The sequence below is a fragment of the Empidonax traillii genome, unplaced genomic scaffold, assembly GCF_003031625.1.
Source record: "Empidonax traillii isolate 1590-97213 ecotype Southwest subspecies unplaced genomic scaffold, ASM303162v1 scaffold586:size682069, whole genome shotgun sequence".
NCBI classification, from domain to species: domain Eukaryota; kingdom Metazoa; phylum Chordata; class Aves; order Passeriformes; family Tyrannidae; genus Empidonax; species Empidonax traillii.
Window position 1 is genome coordinate 91612 of NW_020955779.1, and position 21781 is coordinate 113392.

A 21781-nucleotide genomic window follows, 5' to 3' on the forward strand; every position below is an offset into this window, starting at 1 on the left:
GAAGTAAACAAGATAAAAATATCTACCTCAGTGGTAAGTGTGGATGTTGACTAGAAGCAGACCACTGAATGTAAGAAGTATTTTATTTTAATGCTGCTTGCTTGGGTCTTGAATGACTGGACAACGGGCTCCTGCAGATTTGGTACTTGGTAGCCAGAAGGGCTTGAAGTCTCAGTGTTTAGGAGAGTTCTAGCTCTGATCTTCATCAAGCTCACAGGTGGGAACAGTCTTTGTTTGTTCTATGACTTCTAACATAGGTAGAAGGCCTTATAATGTAGTTTCTTTGAATAATGGCTGGGCTAGTGTATTTCTTAATCAGTTTGGCAGTCCTGCCCTCATGCAAACAATGGCTTTTCTGTCAAATGGGTTCCGTAGGAACAAACCAACTTGTTCCAGCAAAGAAGCCTGAAACGAAGCTAAAATTACTGTATTATGGTATCTGGAAGTATGCTGGCCTTGCAAGTTACACCAGAATTCTCCAAGGCATGTGCATGATAAAGTGAGTTGGGCTCTTCAGTAGTGCAAGTTGGTGTAGTTTTTCAGGCAGCCATATCTGATCAGCTGTTCTGAGAACTGATTTTCATCCTGGAGGATAACAGGCACTGTAGCTCCCTCCAGTTCCCCTTTTCTCTGCCTCAGAATAGTTCCTCTTAGAAAGTTCGTGTCAAAAAATGCATTCTTCCTAGCCTGTACTTTCTCTTACATATTTTTTAAGTTAATTAGAAATAGAGTTATGCTTAACAGCCTATTATTTTAGGGTATTTTTTCTAGATTTTGTTTAAACTGTTCCTAAAGCTATACAAGATTCCAAAGACTATTTTCAGAGATAGGAGGTTTTCTATGTTAGTCCCTTATGATCTATTTGTTATCCTCAGTATGGAAAGAAGGTGGTTTCTAAAGAACGGAGTTGTAGAGGCATGTGCTGTACTCTGGCTTTAAAAATACTTTGGTGCAGCAAAATGTGAGTTGGAAACTCATCTTCTGGTAGTCTCAGTATTCAAGAGATTAGTTCAGTATTTGTATCCATTTTAATGTAAAAGAAACAATCTTCACAACAACTGCCTTGGATTCTTTTCCATATTAGCATCTGCTTTATGTTGTGAAACAGTGGAATATCTATCTTCTCCTCATATCTCTAGCATTTAAGTCAACAGGACCAGTCACTCAGTTATTTGAGGGAAAGAGGAAGAGTGTATTCCATCTTTCAGATTATATTTTAATAAAATGGATTGGGTCCTTCGAAAGCATACATGTGATGGTCATGAATATGGAACTGTGTTTTACTAGAAAATGTCAAATTTGCACTAGGAAGACATTTTTCATTAGCATCGTTTAAAAAATAGCATGTGACAGTGAGGAAGCAAGGCTAGAACATACTGAAAGGAAGACAACAGCTCACCTCCCATATGTAAACTTGCCTCGTATTGTCAATCTTTTTTATCATTGTGTTTATACTAGTTCATAGTGACATATGCAGGCACAGTCAAATGTCTGTATGGATACATATATGATTTCTATTAACTTTCCACTGGAGTTGACTTCCAGTGAATCAGCCTTTTCAGTGGTAGCGAAGTGTTTTGGAGACATTTGACCAATTGCCTTCTAAAGCTTTCAGCAGTATATCAAGATGCCTTCCATCAAAGTTTAGGCTTTCTTATTTAATATATCCTTTCAGTAGTTATTTCTCCATGCTATGTGACAAAGGCACTGAGGAGTTGTATTAAAGCCTTTTCTTTGTGACCTGCAAAATGCACTTCGTAAAAAACAGAGTCATAAGGGAGAGAATCCTGCTAAATGACAATTCAAAAAACTTAGTGGAAGAATTTGATAAAAAGTCACTCTACAACTATTAAGTTTATTCATGGAAGAAATAAGACTTCCTGAAGCTTATGCAGAGTAGCAGTATTATATACAGCTTCCCTGTTCTTAATGCCTAATTACAGGTTTCTTGAAAAAGTCGCATTGAAGTAGCAGAAAGATGTGTCCTCAGAGGAAGTCACTGACACTTTTGTCTCACTCTTGGAAGCATAAACCTCTGGTTTGTAGTGAATGTCCATTTTCTGCAGATCTGTTCCCAGTGGGCCAATGCCAACAGCAAACCTTTTCTCTTCCTGTTGGAGTTCCAGTTTTGACATAAGCTGTATTGTCAAGTTTGCCTCCCTTAGGTCTGGTGAAGAATCCCTTGATGCCAGGGAAAAGTGAGATGAAATTACCAAAGGCTAAAGAGTAAAGACTGGGTTGAGAGTGTATTGTGAAATACAAGTGCTCTTATATCACCACCTCACAAGTTGTGAAATCTTTGTAGATTTAACAGTCTCTTGCTCTTTTTTCAGAGATGGAGTGTGCTATATTTCTGTATTCATTTAGAATTTTGGTAGAAGGCCATGGATCAGAGACTAAATTGGAAACTGATAATTCTATCAGTCCATGTGGATTTTGCAAACAGTCAGGATACTGACAGCATTGGCTTATGTTAAAAGACCCTCACATTTGTTCACTAGAAAGTTAATAAACTGTTAGTGAACAAACTCATCATCTTTGCTTTTGGAGATAAGAGCGCAAATGATCTTTAATTACAATTTGGGGTGCTAAAACTGCATGGCTTGCCATATTTATTAGGGGTCTTAACACAAGGGAATAGTTTTTGAAACCCACTGATATTTGCAAAAGGGTGAATGAACATCAGTGTTTCAATTTGGATCAGAAATGTATTTTTGAAGTCCCATCTATCTGTCATCCCTGCTTCTTATGTTGTGATTCACATAATGGAACAGTTTTGCACATTACAAACTGAATTCTTTCCCATAAAACTAGTATGTTACTTAAATAGCTCTGATTGTGCTTCAGCTGCTAATGGGTGCTCAGTCCATTGGACGAGACTAGAAGATGCCTGTCCCCATGTTTGTAGTGTTGATACTGATCCTCAGCATTAAGCGTTTCACTCAGAGCCCAGTAGATGTGAATGCACAATCTGCTTACTAACACAGAAATTGTCCTCCTCTGTTTTCCAGTGTGACTTTAGAGTTTGGTATTTAAGTACCAAAATATTGCTGAAGTACCTGTTGAATTTCAGTAGGGCTGAGGGTGCTTTAAAAACCCAGAGTGCTTTAGAAAGTAAGTCTTGGGCTGCTCAGGTGGCATTTGCAAAAGTACTGAGTCTTACAGGAGTACCTTCTGAAGTTTCAGAAACTTAAAACTCCCCTGTGCCATTCTCCCATTGGTCAAACTGTTTTGCAGGTTATTTGAATCTAAATAGTAAGTCATAATGTGTTTTAGTTGGTGGAACTGCCCCAGCCATGCTTACAGTGGGTAAAGTTGCGGCAGAGGCTGAAGAGTTCATTAGTGCTGTCAACCTCAGAGAATGGAGAGAAAATTTTAGACTTTAGTCAGACCCACCTAATTCTGTCTCCTTAGCAAGCTTTTTTGTGCCTGAAATGAGAGCTTTTCAGTGATAGAAGTGGGTTGCAGGTTTCTTTGGGGTGGGGCATCCACAACATGTCTGGGCAATCCATTCCAGTGTTTTACCACCTTCATGATAAAGAATTTTTTCCAGTATCTAATCTAAATCTTTCTACTTTAAAACTATTGCCCCCTGTCCTATCCCTGTAGGCCCTGGTAAAAAAAAAAAAAAACCAAACCAAACCAAAAACTAAAAACCCAACCAATGAAACAAAAATCAAAAAACCCACCTCGTTTTGTCTGTCTTAAAAATCTACTTTTAGTATTAAAAGGGTGCAGTAAGGCCTCCCTGGAGCCTTCTCTTGTGCAGGCTGAAAACCCCCAACTCTTAGCAGCTTTTCTGTATAGGAGAGGTTTTCCAGCCCTCTGACTGTTTCCATGGTCCTCTTTTGGACTCATTCCAATGGACCCAGCGTCTTTCTTGTATTGTGGGTCCCAGAGCTGGACTATAGGTGGAGTCTCATGAGCGCAGAGCAGAGTGGGAAGATGACCTTAACCTGCTGGCCAAGCTTCTTTTTATGCATTGCTCCCCAAATCACTTTTCATTACCTATTTTTTTTATTCTTATTTATCTCCTTTAGCTGTAAAGGCCCTGTAAATGGCACAGTTAACTTGCAGCATCACTGCTCAGTATTGTCAAACACAAATTTCAATGTGTTCATCCAAGTTAGACACAGATCCAAAGAAGGACAACCAGATTTTCAACTCAGCAGTAGCTGAAGATGCAGTCCATATTGTAGGAGGTGGGAGTCACATGCTATTTCCCAGTAGTGCAGAGGCAAAGCTGACTAGCCGTGGAGTAATCTCTTCATTTCCATAACATATTTTGTGTTCTTTCTGACTACAAGCTGAACATTAGTTAAATGTCTTACCAGTTAAACGCTAGAAGTTCTTGCTTTTCCATGAGGGCCAAATAGTAACATTTCTTTCAGTCTTCCTTACTGTGTGACATCTATAGAATTGCTCTGTAACTTAAATAAGGAATCTTGTCATTTCCATGAGAAATGGAATCTGACATATTTTTTCTGTATGGATTTTTATAGGTGTGATCAAATCCTTTCCAATGTCTTCTCAAGCATTTTTGTTTGCATCAATCTTCATTCTTTAAGGGTTTTTTCTACATTTTCTTCTCTGCTACCTTTTTCCAATATTCTGTAGTGGCCTGATTTAAGGCTATTGCAAGTGAAGTATTTTTAATAAATGCTGCATATTACATGAAAGTCCATGTCTTCAAATTTATTCTTTAAAATGCAAATTTTGATTCAGTTTTTAATACGTAGAGTAGGTTTTGCGGCCTAAGTAAGTTATAATCCTTATTATTAGGGAAGTCCTGAAGATTACTGTTGCTTCCAAATGAACCTGGTATTTTGAAGAACTGTTGGAAGATGTAGGAATAAAATGATCTGATCACTGTAACTATTTCAGCAAAATAAGTTACTTTCAAAGTTTCGCTTGCTTACATGTTGTAGAATCCCAAGAAACTGATACCTCTGTAGGTCTTGTAGAAGAACACAACTCTTTCTTCTTAATAACTTTCAAGAATGGTTGAATTTTATCTTTTTTTTTTTTTTTTTTGCTTGAGTATACATACTTAGTAACTTTCTATTTTTGAGCATACATTGAGTTCATGTATGAAATAAAATATATTCATAGGTGGATGTTTACTGATGGATTAACTACTTATCACTTCTTTGTGCTGTTGATCAGTCATTCTCAAATTCAGCATAGGCAGAACAAGAAACAACTGCTATGCAAAATCTGAAAACTTAAGAACCAGAACATCACAGCCACTGCATTTCTGAAAACTGTCACTAGGTTTCCTGATATTTTGGATCTGAGAAAGTGATACTTCCCTAAGCTCTTCCTCTCTTCCTGTTGATCTTGACGATGATACCCTGGTATAACAGGAGCTTGACTCTTCTCTTCCTTTTATGGTGAGAAGTGGGCAGGTTCTATTATTCAAGCAATTAGAGGCACATAGGAGGGAATTAGTGGCTAATGTCACAGCTGAAGTAGCCTAAAAGTCTGTGCAGTCTCAAGGAACTGTGGTTTGTTGTCAAGGGTTTTGTCACAGAGCTGTAAGGTTCACTCCTGGTTTTCCCTGTTCAACCTGCAGCACCCTCCTACATGACGATGGTGGTGGAGGCAGTCTCTATCTGAGTCAGAATATGCTGCAGGTTACTGCTTTTAGCATTTACAGCAGCCTGGCAGAGGGCCTGTTATACCCTTGGTATCTCGTTAGTGTATGGTCCGTTTTCCTCCCAGCCCCCTTCAGTGGCATATGTGAATAAAGAAATGCTTCAGCATTTCAAACAAGGGAGTTAAATGAATCTAATAAAAATCAATTTTAGAATTCATGTTAAAATGAACACATGCACACACACCCCACCAGATTTCCACAGTTTTTATGATCCCATTTTGAAATACTCTATGTATTTATTTAGGTAATGTGAAATATTAAATTCAACTCTTAAATGGCATTGTATCTTGCTCTGCAGCTATTCTGAAGGGCACTCGGGATGAATTAAACAAGAAAGCACTTCAGACTTTGGAGAGGTGAGTAGGAATCTTACAGATACTTGCATTGTGTATTTCTTTGGATGAATTCAGAATAATTGTTGTATTTGCTGTTTGGGTTTTTTTTCCTCTGCATAAGACTTCCTTGCCTGCAAGTTTAAAAACAGTTCAACAGGTTTCAACAATAGTCTGTCAAAACCATTCTTGTAATGGTTAAACGCAGTGATTATTCAACTGAATATCCAAGATAAGAGTACCTGTTCTGCCACTAAACAGAAATAAGCTTAGGCCCAAATTAGTTGCAGTAAGATCTACATGCTGGGAGATGCAGCTTCCTCACATAATGCCAGCTGGCAAACATGGAAAGCTAATTTTGTCTTAATTCTTGTGTGAAGCACTCTTAAACTCCTGCTTCCCTCATGGTGGGAAAGTACCTTCACCGTCAGGATGTAGGCAGCTATGGGGTGACCTGGCACCAGTGCACTTACCAGGGAGGGGATAATTGCTGTCCTAATGAGTGTTTAACATCCTTGTGAATGTTTACATGAGCAGTTCTGTGAGAAGGAGCTACAGAGCTGGCGTAGGAAACATCATCACTCACCTGTTCTGCATCACTGTGTTTTGTGGGGGTGACTGATCCAATGACTCTGCCCTGAAGGTACCTGTGAATGAAGCTCTCTTGCTGCCACAGTTACCTCAAGTAAAACTGCTTGGGTTCAATCCCTTTTTTGTCAGCTCTGTAAGGTAGAGAGATGACTTCTGACCCTGTTATGACTAAGTTACATCACTCATAATACGCGGGATGATGTTTGGGTAGTTATTTTAAGTGTAGATGCCTACAGACATTGGATGGCAACTAAAAGGAAGCTTATATGATCTAAGTCTTAGGCTGTATCTAATTCTGGGTTCGTTGTGGTCATAAATACATCACAAAAGTGTAGAAAATTTGAAATCTTTGGTATCTCAGAGTACGGATTTAGCAGGTTGAATGACGTTTATGGATCTTAGCTGTTTTTTCTGATGCTGAACAGGGAGTCCAGCATGTTTATCTTGCCCTGGTTTTGCAGTGACTGCAAGAGCTGAAACCACAGATGCAATTCTCAATATTTACCCTATGGAGATCTGAGATAAAAATTGTAAAAGCCATTTATTCATTCACTATTTAGGTCAGGATTATGCTTCTAAGTCACACTAGTTCCTGCACTCCATTGTAATACTTTCACTACTGACTAATTTTTGTGTAATTGTGATGCTGCAGAGCTTTTAAGCTGCATTTATTTTTATCCTTTGACCTTTTCCATTGGCTGTGACTTGTTTTCATGGTATCTTAACTCTAGCTAGGAACCAGACAAGCTTCTAGCCAAGCGTTAGTTACTCAAACCTCAGCCAATAGGGGTGTGATGGTGAGCTGATTACTAATGTTCTTCTAAATGCCTGAGTTATGGTTTCTTTCTTTTTTTAAGCTTCCTTGTTTTTCCACCTGTTTTTGAAGTACATGTAGGATCTCTCAGACCACGGTTTGGCCTGTAGCCATCTTTGTAAGGGGCCTTTTCAGCTGGAAGATTGTATCAAATATTTTTCTAATTCCTTCTGAGGAAATTGAGCAGTAAAGTATCAGTCCTTTGTTTCTTTTTAAAAGCACTATTAATCTCTTCTGCCATGCTCTTGTGAACTTTTCCCTGGTATTTATTGCCGGAGGGGCTACTGGGAGTTGCTTTCTAAATAGGTGGCTCACCCTGCTCCAGTAGCACGGGGCAAAGCTGGTTTCTATCTTCTGGAGTCTTGTTGTTTGGTTGGATTTTTTGAGGGAGTTGTTTTTTGTTTGTTTTGTTTGGGGATTTTGTGTTTTTTGAAGTGGGAGGAGAAATTAGTGACTTTCCTGCACTAATTGCATTTTGATGTCTTTGGCATTGCTTCAGAATCCTCGAGTGCTACCTTGACTTGCAAAGTTACAGGACACATTCACTCCATACTAAATTAATTTGTTCCAGAGTCATTAGTTATAAAAGTCAACTCCAACAGCTTCTTGCTCACAAGCCAAGATGGCATTTGAAAAGTGGCTGCCCTGAAAGTGGTGTGTAGTTTGTTTCCTGAAGTAATTTTCTTATTCTTATTTGCTTATTTGTTTTATTATTACCAAATTAATAGTTTTGTCAGGGTTTTTAACCACCAGTGTTGTCAGCCTGTCATTTCTCTCTCATAAGAACATTAATTGTGCTTACTTTGGGCAGGGCAATGCAGGTGCAGGCTTCCCTGGTGTCCTGGAATACAGCCCAGAAAGAGGTCAGGAATGTCAGCTGGCCGCGAGAGACCTTCCTCTTCCCTGTTTCTCCCATGTGAAATTACTTCCCTGTAACACAGAGCTATGAGTGAGCTCTGTGAGTCAGAGAGGATATAATCCACTAGTTTTTGGACTGGGCTGCCAGTGTGGTGTGAGCCAGTGCCCCACATTGCTTCTAGGTTCCCCAAAACACTTTCCTTTCATTGCCTTGGTTAGTGGCTTCTCCACAGGCTAGCAAACTCAAGACTGCAGTTCCATGCTCAGCATAGTCTCCGAGGGGATAGTTCTGCCCAGGTTGCCCATCGCTGCCTTGCACTGTTAAGGGCCTCCAGATGTGGTTCTGGAGACCCTGCAGCCTTCACTAGCCAAGGGATCACTGCAGTGCACGCTGCCTATTGTGGACTAGAAGATAATAATACCTCAGAATCCAAGCTTGAGAAGTAAGGGCCTTGGTTTTGGTCCAGGCACAGCTCCTGTCATCAAATCATTCCTCCCTCAGTATCTTCCTTTTCCAAATTAGGAGTCCACTGTCAAGGATTAAACTAGAAGCTGCAGGGTGGAGAATGTTTTGTGTATTTGAGCACCAGCTTCTGTTACAGGCTCCTGATCTTTAGTCCTCTATTCTGTAGTTCCTCTACGTGCTCACAGTCACAATAGTGACTACTTCTCCCATGCTAATCTAACCCTCTTGTATTGTTGGAAAGTGGCAGTGTAGGAACAAGTTGAACATCTAATGTGCATCACCTATATTACTTAAAATAATGCTCTGATGTGTTTGTTATGAGCTCAGAGCTACTTTTTTCCATAGTAGTTATCCAAGTTTCAAAATATTAAGTGGCATTTAATCAAGGAGCATGTAAGTTGTATAACATCCTGGCAGTTGAAGTATGTTCATAGGAACATACTTGTTCCTGGGACTCTGGCTTAGCCAGGACAACACTGTTCTGCTTTTTGTCTAGTTTCAGTGTGCTCCTCTGTTACTGGACTAGTTTCTGTGGGGGAAGCCTTTGTTTTGTCCTTGTGTGTAGCTCATGGTGAAGAAATTCTGCAAATTGCAATCTAACAGCCGCTTTTCTTTTTGTGTTGTGTGGTCATCCTTAAAGAGCACGGGACTTGGCCCCAGAAGATCACCAAATCATCCTCTACCTATCACTGCAGCTGGCTCTTGTCAGACAGGTATGTGCAATAATTGGAAATCACTTAGTTGTGAGAGGGTAGAAGGAGAGTACATTGGAAGGACAGTTGAACAAGACCCAGGCTTGCTAAACAGGGTCCGTTCCTTCCTACACTGGAATCAATCAAGCAAGCTGAATATGCTTATGTAAAATATCTTTTAATTCATATCTTTAAAGTAGTAATTCTATAGCACATAGAATGACCTTCCCTAGGACATGTGTTCAGCTCTAACTCCTGAGCAGTCTTGGAGCAACTTTGTCTGTGTGGGTTGAGTGAGGTGTGTTTATTCCTGTTCCCTGGGTATCATGCTGTGTCCTGTTGCAGGCCGCTCCAAAGGCTCTCTCGTTACTGCCCGATTCTGTATCATGCCAGATCGCACACTCCCTGCACTGGGATTGCTTTATTCCATACTTGGGCACGTTTGACGTTAGGCTTTGACAAGCGTTGGAGCTCTGCAGTGAGTGGGATTAGTTGGCATTTGAATGCTGCTGCAGGTGTTAACTCATAAAAATTAAACTGATAAAATACTTTGCACTGCCTTTCAGGAAAAAAAAACACAACCATTTGGGCTGTGCTTTATTTTTCTGCCCCTTCTTAAAATTGGGATATGTTTTATTTCTCTGTCCCTTCTGTTTAAAAGCCAAAGTCTTTATTGGAGCAGCCTCTATTTTTTAAATGCCTCTCTAGGTAGATTTGAAATTTCTTCACCGTAGTTTCCTTCTTTGGCAGGCTTTCTGCTTGCTGCAGTTTTCTCTCCTTAGTCTGTACTGCAGAGTTGAACAGTTGGATCCTTACTTTCCTGAGCTAATTAGGGGAGCTGTGTGTTCATTAGGTTAAACTAATAGTTCCAAGAGAGCACCTTCTTGATAATGTCACTTTTGTAACCCTTTCATAATGAGAGCAGTGTGTTGTGAGAAAGCATGCAGTAAGAAACGATAATTAAAATGGCTTATTTAACTTTCTCATCTGCCTACTGGCTGCTTTATGATGCAGTTTGCTTAGGGTCTTTCATTAAAAAATATTCAGCTACCCTTTTTCTCCCGCAGCTTTTGTCTCTTAGGGAAGATCTGATGTCTGTTCTGCTGATTCTTCTGCTTCTTGCCATGAGTAAAAGCATTACAGATTTTCAGCTGCTATCCTGAAAAATAAAATCAAGATTTTTGTGGTCCTTGGTTCTTTGTTGTTTTCACAGTTACTGATCCACTGCCTTTTAAGTTGTTACCTTTTGTTTTTCTCTGGTTGTAGCCTGTCTTCGCAATGTTGTTTCATCTGTCTTATTTCTTCATTTCCCTTCCTGCTGTTCTTACCATTAAGTCTCTTGTCCTCATGTTCACTTTTCTCTTTTGTCTGCTTCACCTGTGTATTTTCATCCTTGATGTTCTGCCAGTTGCCTCTGTTACCATAGCTGTATGATCTAAGTGTATTATGTAGTGTCAGCCTGACCCCTGCAATACTGCTCCTGCTCTTCTCCCATCAAGTGAGCTATAAATCTTTAACACATGCTTGGAGAGAGAGGAGATACCTGAGACATCCTTATTTTTAGACTGCTGTAAAATATCCTGCTCTTCTTTTGCCAGTTTACTTAATGATAAACATTTGGTAATGCATTTTTAATATCCTTAATTATTTAAAGTATCTAATATATTCTCTTTCTGATTAACTGAAAGATAAATGATACCTTTTCTGATAGATTGCATTAACTATTGAACATCACAGGGCTTTCATTAAGCAATGCTACAGTACCAACAAATCAGGCCATTTCTACATGGAAGGTTATAGCATAATACCTGAATGTTTTTCTCAACGAATAGACCTTTTTGTTTCTGTAGTCGGAATCAATAAAGGAGGTAACCTTACCCAGCACCAAAAAATCTAGGTATCAGCTTGCATTGATAAGAGAGTGTTTTCATGGAACAAAGCAAGGGAAGCAGCTGACCAGTAGAGTGCCAAGCAAAGCTGGAGCAATTCATCTTCCTTGGAAGGCTGTAAAATATTTCCAGTAGTACTTGTCTCTGTCACCGCTGGGCAAGGGAAAGGGGAAATGGAAAAACATAAGCTTCCCTCTGGCATACGATGAGGATGTGACAAGAGGAGGAATGCTTATAAAAGATTCCTGCCGAGTTGGCAGTTGAAACCACCAGCAACCAAAATGAAAGATGATGATGATGATGTGCTTTGTGCTTATGTGTGTGTGTGTGTGTGTGTTTGTGTTTTAAAGACCACTGGAGTCACTGGGAAGACTCCAGTGACCCCTGGAGGGTCTAGGTCAGCCACACAGGTGCATTTTTCAGTAAAATGCAAAGTAAATACCCTCTTCTGTAAGGGAGGACTCAGTCTGATTTTCCCCCAGAGTTGAAGTGCCATGAGGCCAAGGTCAGTGTCTGCTGCAGTGGATATCTCCACCTGCAGTGCCTGGCTGGCAGCTGGCCGAGCCGATCGACAAATGAGACTTGTAACTCCCAACTCCCGGCGGCTGGTTCGGCTGCTTCTCCTGTTTCTGTGGTAACAGCATTTAGATCAGCAAAAATGAGGTAGAATGAACATTTTAAAGCTCACTGATTTTAATGTCTTGTCTTGGTTTTTAGCAGGCCAGTTTCTATGGAAATGACTCCAGAGAGTCATCAGCGTTCTTGTTAATTTTAAGTGTTGATTCCCTTTTCGGTTTGGGGGTGGTGGTGTTTTTGACCTTGAATACCATGTAAATCAGTGTTGAATACATAAAAACAACATATGTAGGCTTCATACCATTTTAATACTTGATCTTATTTGCCCTTTCTTTGCATGAAAATAGGGAAAGACAGGAAGGGGTCAGCAGCTGAGAACTGGAAGTCTCACCAATTTCATGTGGACTTCCAACAGACCTCAAGTTTCAAGTGGCAATATCCAGAAAACACCTACTTCTTTCCAGTGTGTCTGGATCTAAAACTAAGATAAACATCAGTTAAGAGACCAGAGAAAATATTTCAGTTATTTTCTACAGTCTTTGTTTTGGTTTCAAGAAGGAGAGACTGCTGCTTTCTCCCCAGGAGGGGAGCTCTGTTTTAGTAGGTATCAAGTGATGCTTCTTTCAGTGACTGCTTGGATGTGGGTAGTTCTGGTCTCTGTCTTTCTCCTAGACCAGCTAGTGCCTCTTTGCTGAACAGCAGCATGCTGCTTTTCTGCCTACATCCTAGCTTAGGCTTTTCTGGTGATCAGAAATGGCTTGTAGTAAGAATTAAGTAATAACATGCAGATGTGTCTACTCCTGTTTTCCTGAAGTTCTGGTGGACTGTAGCAAGACTGTTCTCAATGGAAGCTCTTGCCAGTTGATAAAGCTGTCTCCTTTCTGTAATCCCCATGCTATAAAAAGAGATGGAGTGGGTTGTTTTAATGGTTAATTAAGTGTAACTGTCAACTGATGTGAAATTACAAGGCCTGAAAACTCCTCTTTACAAGTTCCTGTTTCATTTACCATTTCAAATATGCAAGCACATTCTACTGTTGGGAATTATTTTTAACACTCATACTGTTTTCCTTTTTATACCTATAATTGTAACATCCCAACAGTGTTTTTAAGAAAACATGTATCATTATTGAAATAAATCCTTTTCTCTGAGAGGCAGCCTAAACAATCCATGTTGTGGCATTATTTTTGGTAGTGCTGCAAGATGCTATTTAGGGCCTACTGCAGCATCTTTGCTTCCTGATCAATGTGATGTGAATTCACCTGTGTGCCTTGCAAAATGTGTGGTAGATTTATTAACAGAAAGATACATCAGGGAAGTGTAGCATCTTCTAATTGCAAGCCCCACTTGGACTTGGAGTCCAGCTGAAATAAGATTACTTTAAAGCTCAGCACTTGTAGGGAATTTTAAACTGGCAGCCTATCTCTGATAAAGCCCTGAAGTTTCAGGGTGCCATCTGGGCTGCCAGCTTCCAGCTTTTTTGTATTATACAGTTACTTAAATAAAAATACATCTTTCAAAAGAAGTTCTCTTTGCTGCCAAATATCTTGCTTTTGTTCATCTAGAAATTTAGTTTGTATTTCATTACTTCTGGTCTGTTGCAGGTTGTTTCATATAGTGCTTCATATAAAGGCATAGAGATCATAGAATTTAAAGTGGTTTTTTTTTCTTATCTGTGTTTTGTCCAGCGCTTCTAATTATGCAGCAGAACTTTGTAGGCTACTAATGGTCTTACAGCTCTAAGGAATCTTTTTGGACTCAAGTTTAACAATTAGGTGCCAGGGAAGCATAATTAAATTTCAAAACCAGCCGTTGCCTGTGACTCTGATGGTACTAGAGGGAAACACTGAAATGAGATGTAACCATTGCAGGCCCTATGCCACAGAACAGGGGGAAATTATTTTAGATTATGTCTATTTCAGCAGTATATGACTACCTGCCCAGCAGGTGCAGGTTTGTAGGAGAGACCACAACTGACTTTTGTGCAGCTTTATTTCACATATGTTGCAACACAGGGAGCTTCTTTGATGGCAGGCCTCTGTGAGGGGTATGGACTTGCAGTTGTGTGACTGTAAGTCCCTTGCAACACACAGAGCAAAGTCTGTGACTCAGTTTGCACGTTCACAGGCAGGTAAGGTCAAGCACGCTTACAGTTTTGAAACCCTTCACTAAAGACACTAATTGCTGTCTGATTCATACTAGCAAGTTACGATCACCTTCCCAAGTCTTGGAATCACAGAATAGTTGAGTTTGGAGAGGACCTCTAGAGATCACCCAGTTCAATTGCTGCCTGAAACAGGGTCAGCTGGAACAGGCTGCTCAAAGTTCCCTCCAGTTGTCTGGTTTACATGTTTTCTTCTAATGAACTTACTTTTCCCCAAACTTATATTTTCTTTATGACTACTTGTGCAGATCTGAGACAGAGGAATAGAAAAAAATAGGAGGTGTTTCTAGTCCTGAGCACAAAAAGTCTTGATAGCAGCTTTGTTTTAGCAAGTCAATTTATGTATCTCTGGTATATCTACTGAAGAACTTTGTGGACAGCAGATCTGGGCCCACAATAGTCTCATGCTTGTTGTTCTGGTTTCAAGTTGTCTTGTCATTGCTAGTATTTTTACACTGTATAAACATGTGTTCTAGTGAGCTGCTGGGGGGACATTGGTGATTTAAGCCAATGCTTTTACCTATGCAGTAAGCTCTAATAACACGTGGTTGAAGTAGCTCCACTGACAAGCAGTAATTCATTAAAGCTGAGCACTTAGTCATGTATCCCAACCTGAATCCAAGCCAGGACATTCAGCAGTTTTGACATTGTGGGCCAGATGCCAGTTTGGGGTTATGTCTGGAGCAGTCATACTGATCTCCAGGCTTGCATGGAGTCACCAGTAATAGAGTAGTTAAGTACGATGGCTCGCGTATGCACAGCAAGAGTGAAATGTCACTTGGACATCGGGATGAAGCTGTCCCATGAATAGAATATATATACCATGCTCCTAGAAGCATACCTGGGATCTAAATAATCAGCAACTTCTGTTGTAGCTGCAGGCAGTGTAATTGTTGCTTTTGTTAGTTGTGTGCTACTTGTTTTTGTGAGAGATCTGTGGAGGAGGTGGGAATTTGACACTGATGGTATGCCAGGGTAGAAGAATGTCTGCAAAACTTTGCTGGGTGGAAAGTTCTCATAGTAGGGAAGAAGGAACTACATTCTCCATCCATTAAGAGAAGCAGTGGGAAAGCATACATGAGGAAAAGAAATTTATACACTTTCATCTTTTGTTTTCTGCAGATTTCCAGAGCCAAACACAGATCAGGAATAATTTATGTAATGATAATTCTGACACTAGAGAATCTTAAAGAAAATCCTCTGCATAAAACTTAGTGGTAAACAAACAGCAGAGAATCTGCTAAGAAGTTTCTTTTTGAACAGATAGCCTAAAGTAGAGTACTGGATCACAAAGAGCATGTGATATACTTGCATTCATTATAGATGTTTTCTGCCAAATGAGACTTGGTTCTAATGACATGCTGCTGCTGTGAGTGTCAGGACTGCTCTTTACATCACTGCTTGCAAAGATATTTCTTCTTCTGACAACATTTTAAATCTCAACTCTTTTACCCTTGAACATTCAAACTCAATTTTCATGTTCTTGATCCAAATCATGAAAGACTTTGTACAGCTATTACAAGAGACAAAATACAGCAGAGATGTGTAATGCTCTCCCCCAAGTGAAGAGCCAGCCACCCATCCTTGAAAATGGAGCTGAGAATTGGGCCTCTGTAGTGCATCTGTTTACAGCATAGAATCACCTAGCCAAAGTAAGAGGGGGTTGATTGGATCAGGTCTGCTGCTCTTGTTTATAAGCAGTGATTTAGTCATGCTGCAGACTCCTTTTTCTAGAATGTTTGTTTTTCTTCAAGCAGTGCAGTCTGTTAATTTTGGCAAACTGTTTAGATAATAGAAGGTGCCTAAGTAGAATTTCTTCATAATTTCTAATGACTCTATTTGTTCCTATCTTTGAGGTATAATGTAAGACTGAAGGAGTACTGAGTTTTTTTATTTCTGTGCCATCTCCTTCTAGATTTCAGATGCTATAGACCATCTTCAAGAAGCCCTGCAACTGTGCAAAGATGACATGAATTCACTTCATCTACTGGCCCTCCTCTTTTCAGCTCAGAAGCACTATCAGCATGCACTGGATGTTGTCAACATGGCTGTTGCTGAATACCCAGAAAGCTTTAGGTAAGAGTTACTGCCTCATAAGATACATCCAATCAGGAATGATCTGCTCAGTAGCTCTGTTGTTCTCAGTTATGCACAAGGAGCCTATTAAGTCAAGTGTGCTGCAGGTGCACACTCTCCTCCTGGGTGTACTGTGAAGCTAAAACATGCTCAGGGTATTCTTTTGACTTTGTCTTCATTGTCTTTCTGTTTTTGAAACTAATCCTTGTGCTTGTTTGCTGTTCTGATATTTGTCTTTCGGTATTGTACTGATGATATTGTCTCCCATGCATCTATCTCCCTGTAGTTTTTATATTTCACTTTACACGTGGAGAAATTAATGTGAGACAACTATGATGATCTCTGTTTCACAAATAACTATATTTGGTAACTTCCTAGTTAAAAACAAACAGATTTTTCTTGTATTGACCAGTGCTTTGATGCTCATCTGTGGCACAATTTACTTCAATAGCACAGCTGAAGAAAAAGATCAGTTGAAAATCACAAGCTGTAATAATGTAGAGCTGAAAGGATGGTTTGCCTGCCTAAGAGCAGGTCTGAATCAGCACAGACTTCTCGGAGCCAAAGGCTTCCACTGTTCTATGTTTGACTCAGACCTTCATCCATCTGAGGGAGGTAAATTGAATTCCATGCAATTTACTGTCATGACCTTTCAAAACAACGAATTTGTCTGTTCTGTACAAAAATTAAAGCTTCTGTAATATTTTCTGGTGATTGCATACTAGCTGAGTTTCTTAGCCAAACTGCAGAAAATCCCGTTGTATTGCTGGAAGACCAACTTCCATTCAGAATTGCCTGTATTTAAATTGCATTTTAAACCCACGAACACTGTCTTTAGACAGCCTACATTCTCAATGGAGAGAGGGAACAGCCTCCACAAGCGTAGTCCAGTAGCTGAGTGGGATATTTTCTGAACCAGAGCAAAGGAAGGTCACAAGTAAGATCAAGGCTGTCTAAATATGAGCTTGAATACTTTAGGAACTTTTAGAACTATGGTACTATATCAGCGTATAATGCTTTCTATTGTAAGTTGTATGTTGCTATTTAAAATAGCTTTGCTGCTTTTGTTTTTGAGGTTAGTTATTTTGTGTACATGAGGAGCTAAGACTGTCAGTGCACATCTTTGAGAATGAAGTGAAAATTAGAAATGGAAAAGCTCTTAAAATGATGCCAACATCTCTTTTCAGAGTGTCAGCATAGGTGTAACTGAAGCAGGAAATAGCCCAGTGGGTGCTAAATTGTGTTTCAGCATTTGAAAGTATATAAAAGGTCACATTGTGCAGTCAAGGGTTAGATGTTCATTGAGGACTGCAGACACTTAAAGATTCATAAGACAGAGGTGGCTGAGGAAGAAGAGGTGGTATATGTCAGGAAAAGAGTATTTGCCATGTCCAGTTGACCAGCTAGTCCATCAAATCCTACATCTTTCGTACAGCAGTGATGATAATTAATGTTTCAGGGGAGGACAAAACATAGGAAACATGATATGCAAAGTACTTGGAGGAGTACTGTGTTGGTTGCCTTTGTGCTGTCTGGTAATCTGATTTCCCCAAAACTGAAAAGAATATTATCTCTTATGCTTCTATCAGTGCCAATCCTCATGTGCAGAGAGACCTTGCCAAGAAATAACAGAATAGACTGTTTTTGATAGAAACAGTTAATATTGGTAGTGAAGCCTCAGGTCCATGCTTACTCCTAAACACAGACTAGCCAAAGTGTGTGCCCTTGGAAGAGCCCCTCTTTGCTCCTTTTGTGCACAGTGGTGTGTGACGCAGTTGACAGTGAGACTCATTCACAGATACACACGGGTGCAGGAATAGGGGCTGGCTTCTTGCCTCTGCTACAGTGACTAGCATCTCTCTGTATGGGTCTTTCTCTAAAGCAGCCAGCAAATAACTCATGGGCGAGGAAACAGAGAAAGAATATAGATTTGCAAGGCAGAAAAAAAATTTAAAAAAAAGAAAAAAGTGTTTCTGAAAAAAAGAAGGGGAATCCAATAAGGAAGGGAAAAGCAAGAAGAGTAACAGCCTACATCTATAGTTTGTACCAAATTTGAAACCATTTCAGGCTTTCTAGTACAGTTAATGCTGGGAGGGCTTTACTGCTTTGTAAAATCTCTTTGAAGGGAGAAAGACCTGATGCTATTGTGTATCTCCAGTTGTTACTGCCTTGTAGAAAAAGGCTAATAAATTTTACTACTGTATGGAATGACTACAAGATGTTTCATGTAAATAGTGTAGGCAGGTTCAACTGCATGATTTAAAAGCTGTATTTAAAAGTGGTTGATTATTTTTCCCAATTCACATTTATATGAACCAGGCTACTGTGTAATGTGGTGCCTGGGGGCTCCCTTCCTAATGACAACTCTTTTTGGAAATAGAGTTTGATGGCATGTATCAAGAAAGGATGATGAAAGCTGCATTAAGGGACCTTAGGGCTCTGTGGATGGCAAAAACCCCAGAAACATTACCTAGATGTATATCCTAAATAAAAGAAAGCATACTATGTAAAAAATTAAGGGCTAACCGACCCAAACGACAGACATTTCATACTGTTTCATTGGTCTCTGTATGTAATTAAGATGTTTGTTTTTATATCAAATTCTTTTTGGGTTTGTATTAAATTCTTTCATTACAAATTTTACAGAAGAATTTGTTCAGGATAGTTGACATGGTTAGCTCGTGGCTGAAGCAGTTGGAAAAAATATACTGAATTGCTCAGCTAACACACAACATCCTTTGGCATGGACCTCATAATACTGGCCCAGATACGTCTGAAAGTGTCCCTTGTTCATGTGTTTAAACTTAAACATTTACTTCATATTTCAGAGGTTTATGTGGTGCATAGGGAGGAGGGATGCAAAACCTAGGCACTGAATACAGAGAGATGCAGTATTTTGGATTGAGCTGATGGAGAACTGAATATCCAAAAGGTACAAAATACATTTGGCAAGATCACTTCTTGAAAGGTGGCATATATAGTGACAAATCCAATACATTACAGTCAGTGAATGAATTTGAACACTTGAATGTACTGTCAAGCAGTGATAAAGGAAGACTGCATAAAGGAAGAATGAGAGCTAGCTGCACTGGACATACTGCAAGCTGGACTGAACTGGAAGAAATACATTGCCTTGCTATGATTATAAAAGATAGAAATAATAGCAACCTTTACATGGGCAGGTATCATCTGAAGAATTGCTGAGACCCATGGTGGGAGACTGCCCAGGATAAAACATAATGTTTTTACATCCTGTCAATGATAGTGTGCTTTTATAAGCAGTTAATGAATGCAGTGCCAACAGTTGGTTTTGGTATGTATTTCAAAGCCCTGTCTTAAGCCCATTTGGGTGAGAAGATAGCATGAGGTGTCTCCCCTCCAGGTCAATATTGCTAGTCATAAACCTTCCATAAGATGGATTCCTTCAATTTTTTTCCAGCTCAAAGGCCAGCCTTTTGGTCAGTGTTCTTCCTTAGTCTGGCAGTGATTACTTCCGCAGGCTTGTCTCAGGGAAGAAATAATATTAGTGAGCACCCCTCTTGCCCTCCAGGAGATCTTAAAATAACGCATTGTTTATTTAGAAAGAATTTCCCTTTTTAAAGCCTGTATGTACACCTCACAGTGTTCCAGGCAGAAGTCCCATGGGTCTGGCAGCCTGCAAAACCCACCAAAGCGCCTGTCTAACATGGTCCGTTATCTTCAGCTACTTCCTCCTTCTGGTTTTGCTTGTGTAAAAGTGACATTGCCTTCGTGGCTCATCCATTCTTCCAGAGACTGTTTTGTTCTGTGGTCATCTTTTAGCTCTAATTGGTTAGCTTCCAACACCGGAAAAAAATTAATGTCTGTCCGAAGCCTGAAGTTGGAAATAGGATATCAATTTCATGGATACTCCTATTGCTCCCAGACAGCTTATCAAAACTGTTCTGTTGTTCACCAGCTAGCATGCTGCTCCTGGATGGCTCCCCATTAAGACAGAACAATACAATCCTCTGGGATAACGTGCAGCATCTTCTAATTGCTGTCCAGTGTGAATGGTGAATGTTTTGTTAAATCACATCTTTATATCCATAGCAGTTCTGCATATTGCACAGGAGTCATAACTCTCTTAAATGGACAGCTGCTAATATTCCTTCTCTTTCTTAACTGTAAGTCACACTTTTGTTGCTTTCAGAGTCTCAAAACTAGTTATAAAGAGCAATAACAGAAAACTTTTGGTAAGCACTACTGTTCTGCACATAAAGACTCAAAAAAAAACAGGTGGGTTGGTGTTTTGGAGCAACATAGTTGTCAAATGCAGGTGCTTTTGTTCTGCAAAGATATTTACTATCAGAAAAGTAATTACTGTAAATGTAGTGCAGAAAAAGCTCAGAAGGCCAAGAAATATTAAATGTGTATCCTGGAGACTGTCCGTAAAAAAGGAAGTTAATTTCTCACGGGGAATTGTGTGTGTTGTCTTGGTGTTGGTATTGTTTTAGCAGAAATGTGTTTTTTTGCTATAGCCAGCCCTCAAAATACAAAGTCCACTTCTAGATTAGACGTGGTTTACTGACAGAAAATGTCCTTGACTTCATCACTTCTACATAAATTTCATTAAGGACATATGAAGTAATCGTCTGGCAAGATTTATTTGTCATAGTCTAGTGCAAACTTACTGTGGGGAGAGCTGTTCTGTGGTATATAAGCAATGTCATTTACCAGGTGCTTCCACTCACCTAAAAAAAAAAAAACCCTGATGTAAAGTCAGGATCTCAAAATGCATGATTAAACTGGCATTTCCAGTTTGAATTCTTTTTCCATTGCTTGTGAGGCTCTTTCTTGTATGTGGAAAATAAACAACTTGTGGTTTCTTGGAGCCATATCTTTATGGGCACTGGTAGAGTACTGCAGTGTTGGTGACAGCAGTAAAGTAGAACTGTCTTCTTGCCAATAATCTTCATGGTGAATAAAGAGTCAGTTGTCTCTCAGTTGATGGTTTGCACACCTTTGTGTTGTGGCTAGTCTCCACTATAATTCTTATATAAAGATGGTTGTACCTCCTATCCCTCCCACTTCACCCCCAGGTAATACACTTGCACATGCCATAGAATGATTTTATCACTTTTCCCACAGAAGTGGTGGTGGCCTCTCCTGGCTTTGGAGGTATGGCTTTAGAGAATCAGATCAGCCCGTTTATATGATTCAAGTTCATCATTAGGCAAAGAGGCAAGGAAGCCTGGTACGACTTGTGAGCAGACTTGGTGATAGAACAGCTTGTTAAAATTCTCAGAATATTGTTTTGTTTGAATTCCTCAAGGGTGTAAGATATGAGGGTCTAAAGCAGGGATAGGTTAATGTTTTGGCTGTAGCATTTGACCATGCTAGATAACTTTTATAAATAGGATATTCAAAACTTCTAAGCGTGGAGCTTTTGTAAGCTGACTTCTTGTAGTGGTGTGTCCATACTCTGGCTGCTGAGAGTGACCCAAAAATGTTCTTTTTTCTTTATTGACACCCCAGACAATAATACAAAGTAATAAAAAATAAAAGTATGTTCTTCAGCGATGTGGCAGTACTGTGCTACAAGAATATGAAATGTGCTAGGCATCTGTGATTCACTTAAGCAAGCGAGGTACAGAGTTAGAGAGGTTGGGCTGGGTTTTTTTACTGTAGTAACCACAAATATTT

The 21781-nt window shown here is 39.7% G+C and overlaps 1 protein-coding gene across 3 annotated transcripts in view; it reads left to right on the forward strand.

Annotated features, from left to right (window-relative positions):
• The window catches only part of TTC7A (tetratricopeptide repeat domain 7A), a 172968-nt gene that overhangs the window by 65132 nt on the left and 86055 nt on the right, over window positions 1–21781 (forward strand). For all 3 annotated transcript variants that reach the window (XM_027898243.1, XM_027898244.1, XM_027898245.1), the window contains 3 exons: window positions 5958–6015; window positions 9361–9433; window positions 15957–16117. In XM_027898243.1, coding sequence (XP_027754044.1) covers window positions 5958–6015; window positions 9361–9433; window positions 15957–16117 — 292 coding nt within the window. The remainder of the gene's footprint in view (window positions 1–5957; window positions 6016–9360; window positions 9434–15956; window positions 16118–21781) is intronic.